General features: G+C 35.1%; 1 protein-coding gene across 3 annotated transcripts in view; it reads right to left on the bottom strand.

The window, feature by feature from the left end:
* LOC139959924 (cAMP-dependent protein kinase regulatory subunit-like) overlaps positions 1–12882 on the bottom strand; it is a 32757-nt gene extending 19875 nt beyond the window's left edge. The window contains exon 1 of one of the 3 annotated variants that reach the window (XM_071957859.1): positions 12658–12882. In XM_071957859.1, coding sequence (XP_071813960.1) covers positions 12658–12825 — 168 coding nt within the window. In that variant the 5' untranslated portion in view covers positions 12826–12882. Of the gene's footprint in view, positions 1–3540; positions 4425–12657 lie in introns of those variants that run through there. The other 2 variants (XM_071957861.1, XM_071957860.1) reach the window with 2 other exon arrangements.
* Between the last annotated feature and the right edge of the window lie 839 nt (positions 12883–13721).

Consider the following 13721-nt stretch of genomic DNA (forward strand, 5'->3'; position numbering starts at 1 on the left):
AAGTTCATTTTAAAGAGCATTTAGCATCAGTCTTATCGTTTCTAAATTGCAGACTTCACAAATAGCTACGTTATCTGAAATTATTTTCAATTCAGCGGAGCATTAACGATGCGTTAATACCACTTTTACCGGGCAATACACAGAATTTCAATGCCTTGTCTATTTAAGCATGCTTCTTTTCTTGCTTTTTCTTTACATTTCTCCTTCTTTTCCATCATCATGGGCTTCTGTTAAGAGAAAGTCGAGGTTTGTCACATTAAGAAATCAATATCGAGATATTGCTCTCAGAGTATTTTGGGAGAAAAACAGGTACAAAAAATTGTAGGAATCATCCAATGAAGATATTGACAACCTATGAAAGAAGGCTGTGCTCTGTGTGTACTACTACTGCATGACATAGCATGAGCGCAGTATGGATGTAGATGTAGTTATGTAACTACCATGAAATTTTCAAAAGTAAACAACAACTGACATACAGTATACTTATGATATGACAACATACTTAGTATTTAAGAACTTCTGCATTTGATTTTTTGGCCACTTCCAGACAATTTTACCATAAAATTTCTTTGTTACTCAACTCACCATTAAATATTGCAAAACATAAAGACAACATTATAGAATTTTGCAATCTTATAATTAAGCTATGATATGGTAATGATACGCTCTATTCTATTAATTGTAAACTGTAAGCATATAGAATTATCAGAAATGTTATCCTTTGGGGTGGGGGGCAGAAGAGGGGGATATTTAAGACTTCAAAAGCATCATTTGAAATATGACACAAGTAGTCCAGCTAATTGTTAAGAAATTTCCATATCGATAATTTTTTATATATATCAAAGATTTATACGAAGTCAATGCTTAAAATTGCTTTAAAGTTTACAATATACTGGCCAATGGCAGAATTACATACGTTTTAACATAATACAGTAAATATACCATGGTTATGACTGAATTTCGTTTACTTGGAACTCATAATATAAAGGATAACATCCTTTAAAACAATACACGAATAACTATCCAAGGTATACTACTGATCCCTACACGGCAAGTGCTGGTATTATCTCTTGTAATGGTTACTGCATAGCAGCTCTATGTGGATTATTGAAAGCTGTAGTAAGCTCAGTGGTGTTGTAATGTATGTCACTGGGACTGTTGCACAGCGGATTTAATACCGCGGATGGAACAGGAAATTGCTCTCTGAATACATAATATAATCCTCGCCATGATTGTCTTAATCATACCGCACGATAAGGAGCAGGGTCATATACTGTGTGACAAGAAATGACCGTAGTGAACAGTTTAATTAGGACTACTTAGAGAAAATCAGAAGGATACAATTTCCTCTGATGGAATTTATTATAGTCTAATTAGCGGTGAGCCATCCAGATACATATAGTGCTGTACTTGCTACTGTGTGCCTGGAGATCAGCACTTAAACATACATATACTGTATGTATGTATGCGTGTGTAGTAGTAGTACTTAGTAGGACTTGAAAGTTGAATCACTGCTAAAATCCTTGCTTAAATTTACAGCTGAAAAGAGATGAACTGCTAGACCAAATGGTGTGTGGCTAGCTTGCTGTAGCTAGTACAATTATTTTTTCTCATGCAATCCCCCACCCCCCCCCACTCACACCCACCCCCTACCTCCTCTACTGCCTTTGTCTCTCAATTCCTAGTGCTTTGATATGCTGGAGAGTAGCTTACAAAACTCTGTATAATAGGCACAAAAATAGTAATAAAAAGTTAAAAACTTGATCTGTTTCATCTTCATGAATCTTACAAATACGGCAATGACGGTACTTATCAGGAAGCACTTATTCTGACTTCCGATATGCTGAAATAATTGCAAAAAACACATATGTACATATATTTATGAGACTTCTGGTGAGATTATTACATCATGACAGTTTGTTGTGAAGTTTTGTAGGACCTTATTGTAGAAATTATTGGATAAAACGCTTCATTATTTTCATTTATAATTTTTTCCTTTTAAATAAAGACTATATACTGAAAGATTCAAATGCTGTTTGTTCCTTCATATCTAGTAATGCATATAATGCAGACCACATTCTTTCTTCATGCTTTTGATCTTATGTTACTTATAAAACTATCTTGTCAAATTTCTGTTGTTAAATAATAGTTTCTATGTACAGTGCACTTGAACAATACTGTACTTTGGTGAACTGTGTAAAAATCATCACATTTATCACACAAAATTTTGCCTCCCAATTTTTCATGGAGAAAAAAAAAATCTCAGAAAAATTCTTCATAACTACTTAAGAGATAACTACAAAGACACAATTCACAAAAAATTGCACTTATTTATCAATTTTAAAACACACCTCAGCGCTTTTTGAAGAAAACCAATTTATAATAAGTTGCCAGAAAGCTTCATGCACAGCTTATGCTGCAAGTTTTGCAGCCTAAAGTTGATTAACCTAAAGTGGATATTACAGTTGGATCACTATGTGTTTCAAGCAAGAATTTACTGCTTTTATTTGTATTATGCCACTGCAAGAAGACTACGAAATTTATATTTCCATGGCAACGACAGGAAAATGATCAATCTTTGTCGCCAGCAATATTACAATGCGATGAATCTATAGGGGGATGAAGGGACATCAATTCTTTTAAAGTCCTTGAATAAATTAATTGCTACCTGCAAGTCAAACTGGGGGTCATGACCTCTTTTTGAGGTCTCCGGTAAAACAAATTGGGATGGTTGGTTAAAAAATTTGGAAGAAAGTAGAAACAAAATGGGGAAAATATCTTTAACTAAAAAATATGAGATGATTTTGCAACTAAGCACCTTCAATCATAACAATTTCTTAGAGGGAAAAGGAAACATCCTCCCCATAGTCCCCTTCTCCAGGTCACAACATCCGCAAGGAATGAAGGAAGGTTCCCAAGACGGGTGAAGGTGAAAGCAAAAACAGTTAGAACAACAGGGCTTAAAGCAAAGTCTGCATTTTCAGACTGTAGAAGAATTTAACCTACCTAGGTTTGTGTACTACAGTAGATATTCTATGGTTAAGTATTAGCAGAGAGTGTACATAAATACCAACATATAGGTTTTGTAAAAGTTACAAATTACATTGTTCCCCCCCTCCCATTTTTAAATTCTGTAGCAAAAATTAACTGTACTTCAGACAAAAGTCAGCAGGTTAGTAAAGTCATTCACTAACATTCTAGCTTCTATATTCAATGTGTGCTTCAAGCCTTCAAGATAAAAGCACTAACTGCAAAATGACTAACATCAAATCTTAAAACATGTGTCACTTTACATATTTTGCCTAAATTTATTGGACATACCATATTCCATGCATACTAATATATTTTAAGTTGATGACAGTCCATTTACAATGTATTACAAAATCGCAAGCCTTTTTTTTTTCTTTATACCTAGAACATGTTGAGTCCACTCAATCTATTACAACAACAGACACAGAGCCGATTTAAAAAAAAAAAAAAAAAATATTATAACAATTCGAGATATTGTCAATTCTGTAGGGTCGTAAATAATACACTCACGTGGGAATTGTTGGATCCCTTGGAAGATTTATGGAAGTCCTCACCTTCACTATCCATATTGACAAATAAATAATCCCTCTATAACAGGAATAGGAAATCAATTCACTAAACAACTGTATGTTCTCATGGTGGTCATAAATAACAAACAGACTGTTACCACAGCATTTAGCAAAAGTTTGATCCAAATTCAGAGAATTTCTGTGACAACTACACTACCAAAAAACAAGAGATCCAAGACAAAAAAGAAAGCTTGATGATAGGCTGTCCATCAGAGTGTGATCTCCAAAAAACTTACAGAATTAGTGGCACGTTCCACCGCAAGTAGCCTGTAGCTCCTCTATATATGCACAGTCCACCGCTACTCACAAAAAAAACCACTGCCCGAGCGCTGTTGTATGTTACACGAAAACAACACTGGGACTCTGCCGTGCTTTTGTTCATTATGCATGCAGACATCAAGTTCACTACTTCTAAAGCTCTCAATCCAATCTCTCCGAGGGAAGATCCAATCTACCGCTCGACGTGATCAATACTTCCTCTCGAGTACGACACGACGATGAGTCCACTAGAGTAATGAGCAAAGAAATGTCTAATTTGTAAGGTGGTTTTTTATTCTCTTGTTTTTGGGCTTTAACTGTTATTGCACTGTTTCTTCTCATTTACTTCCTCAAAATATCCTTTCACCGGGGAAAAACAGAGCACTTTGTCCTTCAAGGGTAATGAACGCTGGCTAGAAATCTGTAATGTGACAATATGTAGGGAGAGCTGTCGGTAGCAGTACACATCACAGGATCTTACAGGCAGTCTGTTCTCTCGGTGGATTTAGAGACACGACGACAAACGGAGAGAACATTTCCTCGCCCGACAACGGGCATGGATGATTCAGAAATTGCCTTACTTGTATCATCCGTGTACTCGTAAAAAGACATGCTTGCTTGAGCATGAGGTTAATACTTATGCAAAAGGACTTGAACAATAAGCTGGTAAGGAAGGCTGTAATATCATGAAGAGTACTGTAAGTCTTGTGTATAGAGCTTTACAACCTATAGTACTGTAGGAACTACATATTGAGTTATCAACGCTTGAAATGAAACCAAAACAACAGATAAAATGGTTTCAGTTTTGCCCCCTTGTCAAATCTGTTTATACTAAGCTTTAGATAAGACAGCAGTGAATGTCAGGTTTCTAAATACATGTTTGATAAATAGTAGTTACACCAGAGGTCATTGTTTTAAACTTCAAAAGTCACAAAGTAGGATTAATATTTGGCATAACGTTTTTTCTAATAGGGTTGTGAATGAGTGGAATGGTTTGCCTGAGAAAGTTGTACTTGCAAGTAGTGTGAATGGGTTTAAGAATGCTTTGGACAAGCACTTTAAGCATTGTAATCTGGTCTGAGTGTTTGTGTCTTCAGTTTTTTTCCTCTCTCCTATTGAATTTGTCCATACTCAGCAGTATATATGGGATTCACCATACAGTGGCTGAGTTTCTAAACACTACTGTACTATGTAAACAAGTCTTTCAGATTTTGGACAGAAGTGACCTTTGAACTCCACAAGTAGTATCAATATGGGGCATCTACATACCAAGTGTCAAATTTCATGGAAGTTGGACATATTGAGTTTATTATGTTTTACAAGCCAAGGTCACACAGTATATATATATATATATATACATACATACACACATGTCATCAACATAAAATTGATACCATCTGTTTTGAGCAGATGAACCCCCCCCCCCCCCCTACAGTAGAAACCATGCCAAAGTCTTCTGTAGACTTGGAAGGAATAGTGAGGGCGCACTGCAAGAATGTTACCACTTGGTATAAGCTAGATTGACAGAAGTGCCCTTTTATAGGAGGAAGGTAAGAGCTGAACAAAGTACATAGCTCTACACTCAAAATAAATTTCTTCATTGTCATTACAATTGGCCCATCCGATTTTGTAAATTGAAATGGACAAAATACTGTAATTTTCAATGAATTTTGAAAGAGTAATATTTGGGGGTAATTCACATCCCTCTTTTGCCAATAACTTTGTTGCTCAGATTTCAATATGTTTAAAACCGCAAAGATTTCCTGTTGTGACATAACATAGTGAGTCTGTGACATTATTGGACAAAGCCACAAGAGGGACTCGATGTCAAAAATAACTCTCAGGACAGTGAACTGAAACAGACAACAATTTCTTGTCTCAAAACATTTCCCAATGGACTGTCTGTCTTACTCTAAAAGCTTATTATGGTAATATAAAACCTTTCACTAATCATAGAAAGTGATTTCTCTAATGGGAAATGATTTGCTAGAACGTAATTTGGTTATTTCAGACTTTCATTTTTTGCTGTAAATTTCAATTAGTTCATACATTATATGTGAAACTTATTTCAGTTTTAATAAACAAATCGTTTATATTAAGTTACTATTTTTGAAGCATATTCTTTAAGGCTTGCTAAGGCTCAAAGGTCATGTGTGGTCATATCCCTAGACTGCAAATTCAACAGAAAAATATAGAGCGTCAGAGGAACTTTTAATGTATAATAACTGCACAACATTAAACTTTCGTGTAAAAGCGGATGTAATCAACTCTTCCAGCCACCCCACCCCCACCCCCTCCCCGGAGATATTTTATAAATCCAACATCACATCGCAAAATGCTATACAATATGGACAATTGATATACAAGTACACATATGTACAGCAGTTTTGTTAATAATAGGACAAATAGTACTTGATATAATAGACTTCAAAACTGCTACACAAAATTTGAACACTGCATTATTCCCTGACCTGCCCCTCCCCCCCCCCTTCTCCCACCCTTCTGCCAAGCCTGTGAATCATCAGATACATGTAACTCTACAGCTCCTCAATCATTAACATAATTTTAAAATGTAAATAAGGAGCACTCATGAACAAACTTACTGTGAATGTGATATAATTAAATTATAAGTACAGTGGTACGCTGCAGTATTGTACAGTTCAATGGCATTGTGTGCTTACAAAATTGTCTAGAGCTATAAAATTCAACAGACTTACACTTCTAAAGGGTTAAATGTAGAATGATCAATATCATATAATCTCCAGCTCGCTCTCCATCAACAATGAAGTCACAAACATCTTAACTGGCCCACAATGCCTCAACAAGCACCTAATTATGTATGCATAATGGTAATTACCTACCAGTATATAATCATTCAAATTAACATTAATTATGCAATTTTGGCTGAAACACACTAGATATGTTATGTAATTTGCTCCATCCTTTCTTGACCAGATGTAATGTTCTCAGTCGAGCTCTAGCTGTAATGCAGACAGCATGACATCACAAAAACATCTGGACACAAATTTAATCGTAGAACCGACTTCACTCATGTTAGACCACTCAACGCACCACCAAAACACTAATATTGTCAGGGAATATAAATTTAGCGTTCAAATTTTTTGTAGCAACAGTCTTGAAGGCTTGAAATTAGTCTTATGAAATACTATCATTTACTATCATGGTACCTTCTGCATACACAAGTAAGAAACCTGATACATCTTTGCACTTGACATAGACCACTGACCCTTCTGCAACTTTCTCATTTTGCTATTATGCGATACCCAATACAAACTATTCCCTGTATGATAGAAAACCCACAGGGTAATACATTTCTGTTACGTTTCTCAACAGTTCAGACTGTGAGTGATGGCCATTGACTTTCAAACCTACTTGCCTTGTTTATAAACCACTTTTAAATTATACACATCCTAATTTATTTCATGCACTAGAAGTGATTCAGTCTACCTGTTCTTAAACATTGAAGATACTGTGGATTTGCCAAAGTGTGCTATTTGTAGTCTTAACCTATGTAGACAATTTGCATTTGCAAAACACACTTTTAATATACCTCTGGAAGGACTCACAAAAGTGCCTCTCTTCATCTTACAAGGCCCCTTGGACTTTGTTGGAGTCAACTTTCATACATTATTTGCAGTTATTGCCTCGAAACAAGGTTTACGACTTGTGATATTGCAGAAGGCTTTTGTTCCTCATTCGAAAAACTAGACTTAAAGGGGGGACCATCACAAGAAGCAAAAAGGAAGCACCCTGATGATATCAAACTTCGATGAAGACTTTCTCGCTCAGTTTACACAAAAACACATGGCCCAAACTGCTGAGTCTCACAAGGTTAATGACACCTCTAAAAACACTTTCCAAACCTCTTGAAGAAATGCTCCAAAATATGTTGGTAAGTGTTTTTAGCTTTGTGGTCAATTTAGCTTTAATATTTAGTAATTTCTATAGTTCCAATGTAGCTTTTGTCTTTGGTCATCGGTAACCAGAAAGTTTAACAAACCCATCAAAGTACTGTTCACATTAGATCACACCAAACATGTCCTAATTGTTTCATTAAATTATTACACTGCTAATTATTGATTACATGCTCGATTCTGAGAACTCTGTCAAAGAAAGACACTTTTTCCTAAAACCTTGAATGCAGCACAAGTGAAAAGCAGGAATTTTCAAACTCCTTGACTACTCCCTTATTAAACAATTACAACTTGACCAGTCCAGGTGAGAGATTGCATTGCCTATGATTTCAAAGTACGAAATAGTATATACCTTAAATTTACAAAAATATACATGCAATAAAGCTATGTTGCTTTATGACTATATAGCACATTAACTTATTTCAATGATTGATTGGGGAGGGGGCACAAGAATTTTGACATTACCATGCGAAATATTTTTACTGAGACTATTGACTCTGCTATTTCAATATGATAGAGGAATTATGCAGATCTATCTATGTACAAGAGAGTAATATACTATGTGATTATGATACAATATGATTTATCCCAAAGTGATCATTAAAACCTTTTGGACACTTTCAGAACAAAGGAGAATTTTTCACGCCTTTCAAATTCTCCTTTGTCATCAGTCACAAACTGCAAGACTATAGTATGCTCTTTTTTTTGTCTCGTTTTTGGCAAATTTGTTCTGAAAAACTCAAAATGGTTGTCATTAGCAGGGTCCTCATTACTCTCCATATATCAAATGAGAAACAGTTTCATTTGTCAATCAACACATGGTTTCCTCTAGTTTCTCTTTGCAGTTTTATTGTCATTAATGTTTGATGTTCTGTAAGATATTTCTTGTTATTTTGTGCTATTAGTGAATCTCTTAATAAAATACATTACAAATGTTTTACAAGTAAATGAACAACTGAAAAATGTGCATTACTGTTTAATATTTTCAAGAGGGATATTATAGTGAAAGTTTAACAATATAGAAAGAACATTTACTAGCTTTTCACTCATGTAAACCAGTCCAGCTGCTGTTGCTAAGAAGCATAAATTTCTTCACATCCACACAGGAGGAGCAAGCCACTAACTGGTGTTCAGCATAATGATATGACTGGATGACACTTTGCACATTCTATCTGTTGGATGGTGCACTTAAAATGTCATGAAAGTCTGTATTTAGTCCTGAGTGTTTGTGTATGAGTCATAGTTATTAGTTACCATACACAGTTAAGAGCAACATATCCATCCATGCATATTGTTTTAATACCACGGATATGTTTCAATCTTAGACAAGAGTTCATTCTTTGGGAAAGGGCTAACCTGTAAAGTAAAGGGCATGTACTGTACTGTATTTTAGCGGAACAAAATTTTAAGGTTCCTGTCGATTTTAGAGAGAGAAGACTTTGGGCCATAGATACTGTATACGTACCAGTTATATAGTTTTGGCATGTTTATAATGCATTCTCAGACATTACACTGTCTCTACATATACTGAAAAACTTAATTATCTGGCCCATTTTTCAAGCACTTTTCATGCACTTAAAATAGTTTATAGATGTTAATTTTGTAAGTGCAATGTGCTTGAAACTATGTAGAATTTTGGGTTATGGTATGGCATCAATCTGCATATGAAAATTACACTGTAGGGGTTGAATTGACTGTAGGGGTTAATTTATGCGGCATTGCATTGCAAATGCTATGCTAAACAAGTCCAAAGATGCATATAGCAGTCTCATTCTTTTCTTTCTATTTTTGTCTTAAGTACAAGAGCCAAAGCATTTTATAAGAGAAAGTTTAGAGCATTTGAAATTACTGCACAAACTTTGAACCCTACATTATTCCTTGTACCTTACATCTTTATAACTTAGAAATCAATTTCAAAAGCAAAATCTTCTCCTATTGGTTATTAAATTTTTCTTTCTAATTCAATAATGCTACTCCAATTTCATTATTACCACATGAACTAACCCTTCCAATAAAGTGGTACGGTATATATACACACACTTTCTATCTGCACTGTATTGTACTATACTGTGCTGTACTGGACTGTATGGAATTCATTAAAACCATGCACACACACACAACATTGCTTTTATGTGACAGCAAATTGGTGGCGCTCTGCTAGAACCGCTTGCTGCAAAATGCCAATATTATTATCAAGGTTTCTTTGAGACGGTACTGTATGTTTGTAGTATAAATGTGTTATTCCTTCTTTGCAGCAGATCTCATCCAGCCTGTATGACAATCCCATTTTCCATTCAGCACAATTTAAACCTTTACATGAACTTCTATCTTCATGCATAGAAGCCGAATTTCGGATTGTGGACAATAAATTCAAATTCAAATTATATGTTTTGTTTATTACTACAGTATTAAGCTGCCTTGTAGATCAATCCAGGAAAAATCTAGTTTTCAAAATTTTGTATAGATGGCAAATTTGAAGGATCTGATTTTTGTCTCTAATAAAATACTGGTATAGTTCCTGTGTCAATAAATTGCTATAAATCTTCCAACCTGCATAGCATTCTGTCCATTTTGCGATTCGTTACTGGATAAATTACTAAATGTAGTTATCAACACAAAAAAAACTCTAATTTAACACAGATGCAAGCCTTGCAAAGCCCTCAGAATTTTTCTTCCTAGAAAGAACTTCCATCCCTGTCTGTTCAGAAAATATGACTTTTAGCTGCCCTCAAAACCCAATTATAGACACACTGCTATGAGATGGAAAACAATTTCACCGCAGGTTGCATGATGTCAGTCTTGTGGTAATATACAGAAATATAGTTAAACATGGATCATATATCTATATGGTTTACGGTAACAAAGTGTCAAATTGTGAAAAGTACTATGTCTAGTCATCATTATATCCACATTTGGGCAATAACAATTTACAAGACTCATCAATTCACAGTACACTCTCATATATAAAAAGTAACCCACAATATGAAATTTTCAAACTTTAAACTGCAGTGAGCCAGCAATCTACCTCCACAGTTGTGACTTTGTGTTACACTACAGCACTGTGGATTTGCAAGTTACCATTACATTTTGGGACAGCATGTAAATGAAGCACTCCTCAAAAGGAGTTCAACTGTTGACGAGCAAAAGGAGTTCAACTGTTGACAAGTTTCCATAATTTTCGAAGGAACGACCATTTCTGTTTTCCAAGTTTGGGACTTACAAAACAATGGCTCTGAAGGCTCTAAGAGGGCAATTTAAGGTTTTTCTTTTTTCCTTGTTTCTCTTTTCTTTACTTTCTTTTTTCTCTTTTTTTTTTAGAAACATCCAACCATGTGTACTTCTATCTTTTTTGTTACTGTATCATTTATCTGATTTTTAACCTCACTCATAATGTCATAACTCCATTGTAGGGCATCCAGTAGACTACTTTGACTCCACAAAATATAAGGAATGTAGCCTAAGCATTGACTTATGCATGGTTCAATGTAATTTATTGCAACATATTTTGTCCAGGGAAGAAAATTGATTACATGGTACTACTGTACAAAAATGATATGACCATAGAATATGTTGTGACAAGGTATAAATGAGGTTTTCCAAAGTTGTTAATGCCGATGACACTTAAGAAATAACTTCAGACCAGCTTGTAATTGCTAAAAGAGATGCCCAAAATTACAGGCCAAGGATTGATATTTTCCTGGTTTCCCATTGGAGAGTAAATGACACAAACTGCAATATCACACTCATTATTGAAAACATTTTTAATGACATGATATTCACTTAGCAGAGATGTGTGTCATGTACTGAACTGTTGAGATATAATACATGCATACTGAAAGTTTTGTATTATTACTTTGGAAGGAATAAATCACTCACAATGAGAAATACTAATAATAAATTATTTTTGGGCCATCGGTAGTGCAGACAACCAAGTTCCTTTCTTGGGTTGTTGATAAATGAGGCATCAAACAGTTGCAGATTAAGGATGTCTGTTTTTCTTTCAAAGACAACAATATAGATAAACAAAACACAGACTGGTTTTCACAATTTTAATTTTCTTCCTTAACAATATTACATTCAATATGAACTGTCTAAGCCCAAAGTATGACAAAGGGTATGGACCATTTAAGAAACTTTTCTGGATCCATACAACATAAAGTGCTTCTTAGTCTCATGGAACCGACAGTCTCATGGGCATTTCCAAATAGAAACCTTGGCTCTCTTAATTATGATAGGGCCTAAATTTAACTGCCAACATAATAGAACTTAGATGAGCCAAGCCTAGGCCTATGCAATGTTGTACTTCCTTATTCTATTGTGACTGGTTGCACCTAAATTTTAGGCTAAGGATGGCCTTCCAACATATAATCTTATCTTAGTTGCATATTTTACATATATCTGTAAACCAAGCTTTTACAAAAACATAGGCTAGGGTATGTTTCTAAACCTTAGAATAATCTTTACTTTAATAATTGTGTTTAGTAGGACAGAAGCAGGCCACTTATGGGAATGCTAATCAAAACATCAGGTAGAAAAATAAGTTAGACAGAGCCTAGGCTGACCAACCAGTTTCAGTTTAACAAGGACTGTCATTCCAATCGCATGTTAAGAATATGTAGCCTTTCGTCTTTGAATTTTTGAAGTAATGTTATGAGTTACCTCTTAGGCTTTCAGTTTGAAGGATATCGGTGAGAACATTCATTTATTGGGAATACTTCAGTCAGAGAGAATAGCCTAACCTAACTTAACGTTAGGCCCATGTAAAGTAACCTAGTAGTAGTACATTGCATGCAAATATTATGTTAGTGATAGCCTAACGTTAATTGTCGTTAGGCTACAGTAGGTTATTGTGTACAGTAACCTACCTCATCTAACTTTGCATAGTAATCTTTCAGAAATCCGATTGGGTTATCAGGTCTATGGATGCAAAGATGGATAATCGTTTCTTTCAACAATTGCTGGATGTTATGTTCTTGGACGTAAGCCTCACATTCTTTCAGGCTCTGTTCGTCATCCATAGTGTTCGTCGCCATTTCTTTCTGCTGTGTATATAAATAATGTAGGCCATGTATAATGAATATACATGAGTTTGACGTGACGTAAATGTACGTAACTTCTTCACGTACATATAGATAATACAGGGTCACACAACATCGTAATTCTCTGTATGGCCTGCAATTTTCCGATTAAAATTAATTGCAGTCAATCAATCCATGACAGTTACTTCCATCAATAAACTAAGACGCCCGTCTTTTATTTCACCAATAATAACAGTACACGGGTATTTATTTTATTTATCCTCAACATGCGTCTCCTGAACACTTTTCATAGATTTGGACAAAACATAGAATATTGAAGGGACAAACTAAAACGAATGACAGCGAATGACCGAATGACAATTGACTTTGTACAGGGTTAATTATCATTCGCGAATGACAGCGAATGACAACGAATGACAACGAATGACAACGAAGGACAACGAAGGACAGTGTTGAGTGGGGATAAAGAGATTAACGGAGTGGAGTAAACTGCTGTTATTAGTTTTCTGCGCAAAAATGATTTGAGGAAAATCGCATGTTACGTGGTTGCAGGGTTTTGGTGTAATTTACGGATAGAAACCACAGGGAAAGTTTTTGTGTGAGAATGCGCTTGAGTGCTGTGCTTTTTACCTCTGTAGATATATATAGAAAGATAACTGAAGCCGTTTCAAGATTATAGTATTGTTAGTTTCTAACAATTAATATCGGAAAAATGACGCTAAATTAACTTTTTAAAATCAGACTTACAATTTCGCTTACTATAAGGTGCGTTTTTATCTTGTCCGTACTTCACTAGATCTAGATACCCACGAAGTCTGAACTGTGATATCCGGTTGAAGCAAATGTCTGTGCTGTCATTACTGTCATTCGTTTTAGTCAACGCAATTTTT

This window comes from Apostichopus japonicus, chromosome 19 (assembly GCF_037975245.1).
Source record: "Apostichopus japonicus isolate 1M-3 chromosome 19, ASM3797524v1, whole genome shotgun sequence".
Taxonomy (NCBI): Eukaryota; Metazoa; Echinodermata; class Holothuroidea; order Aspidochirotida; family Stichopodidae; genus Apostichopus; species Apostichopus japonicus.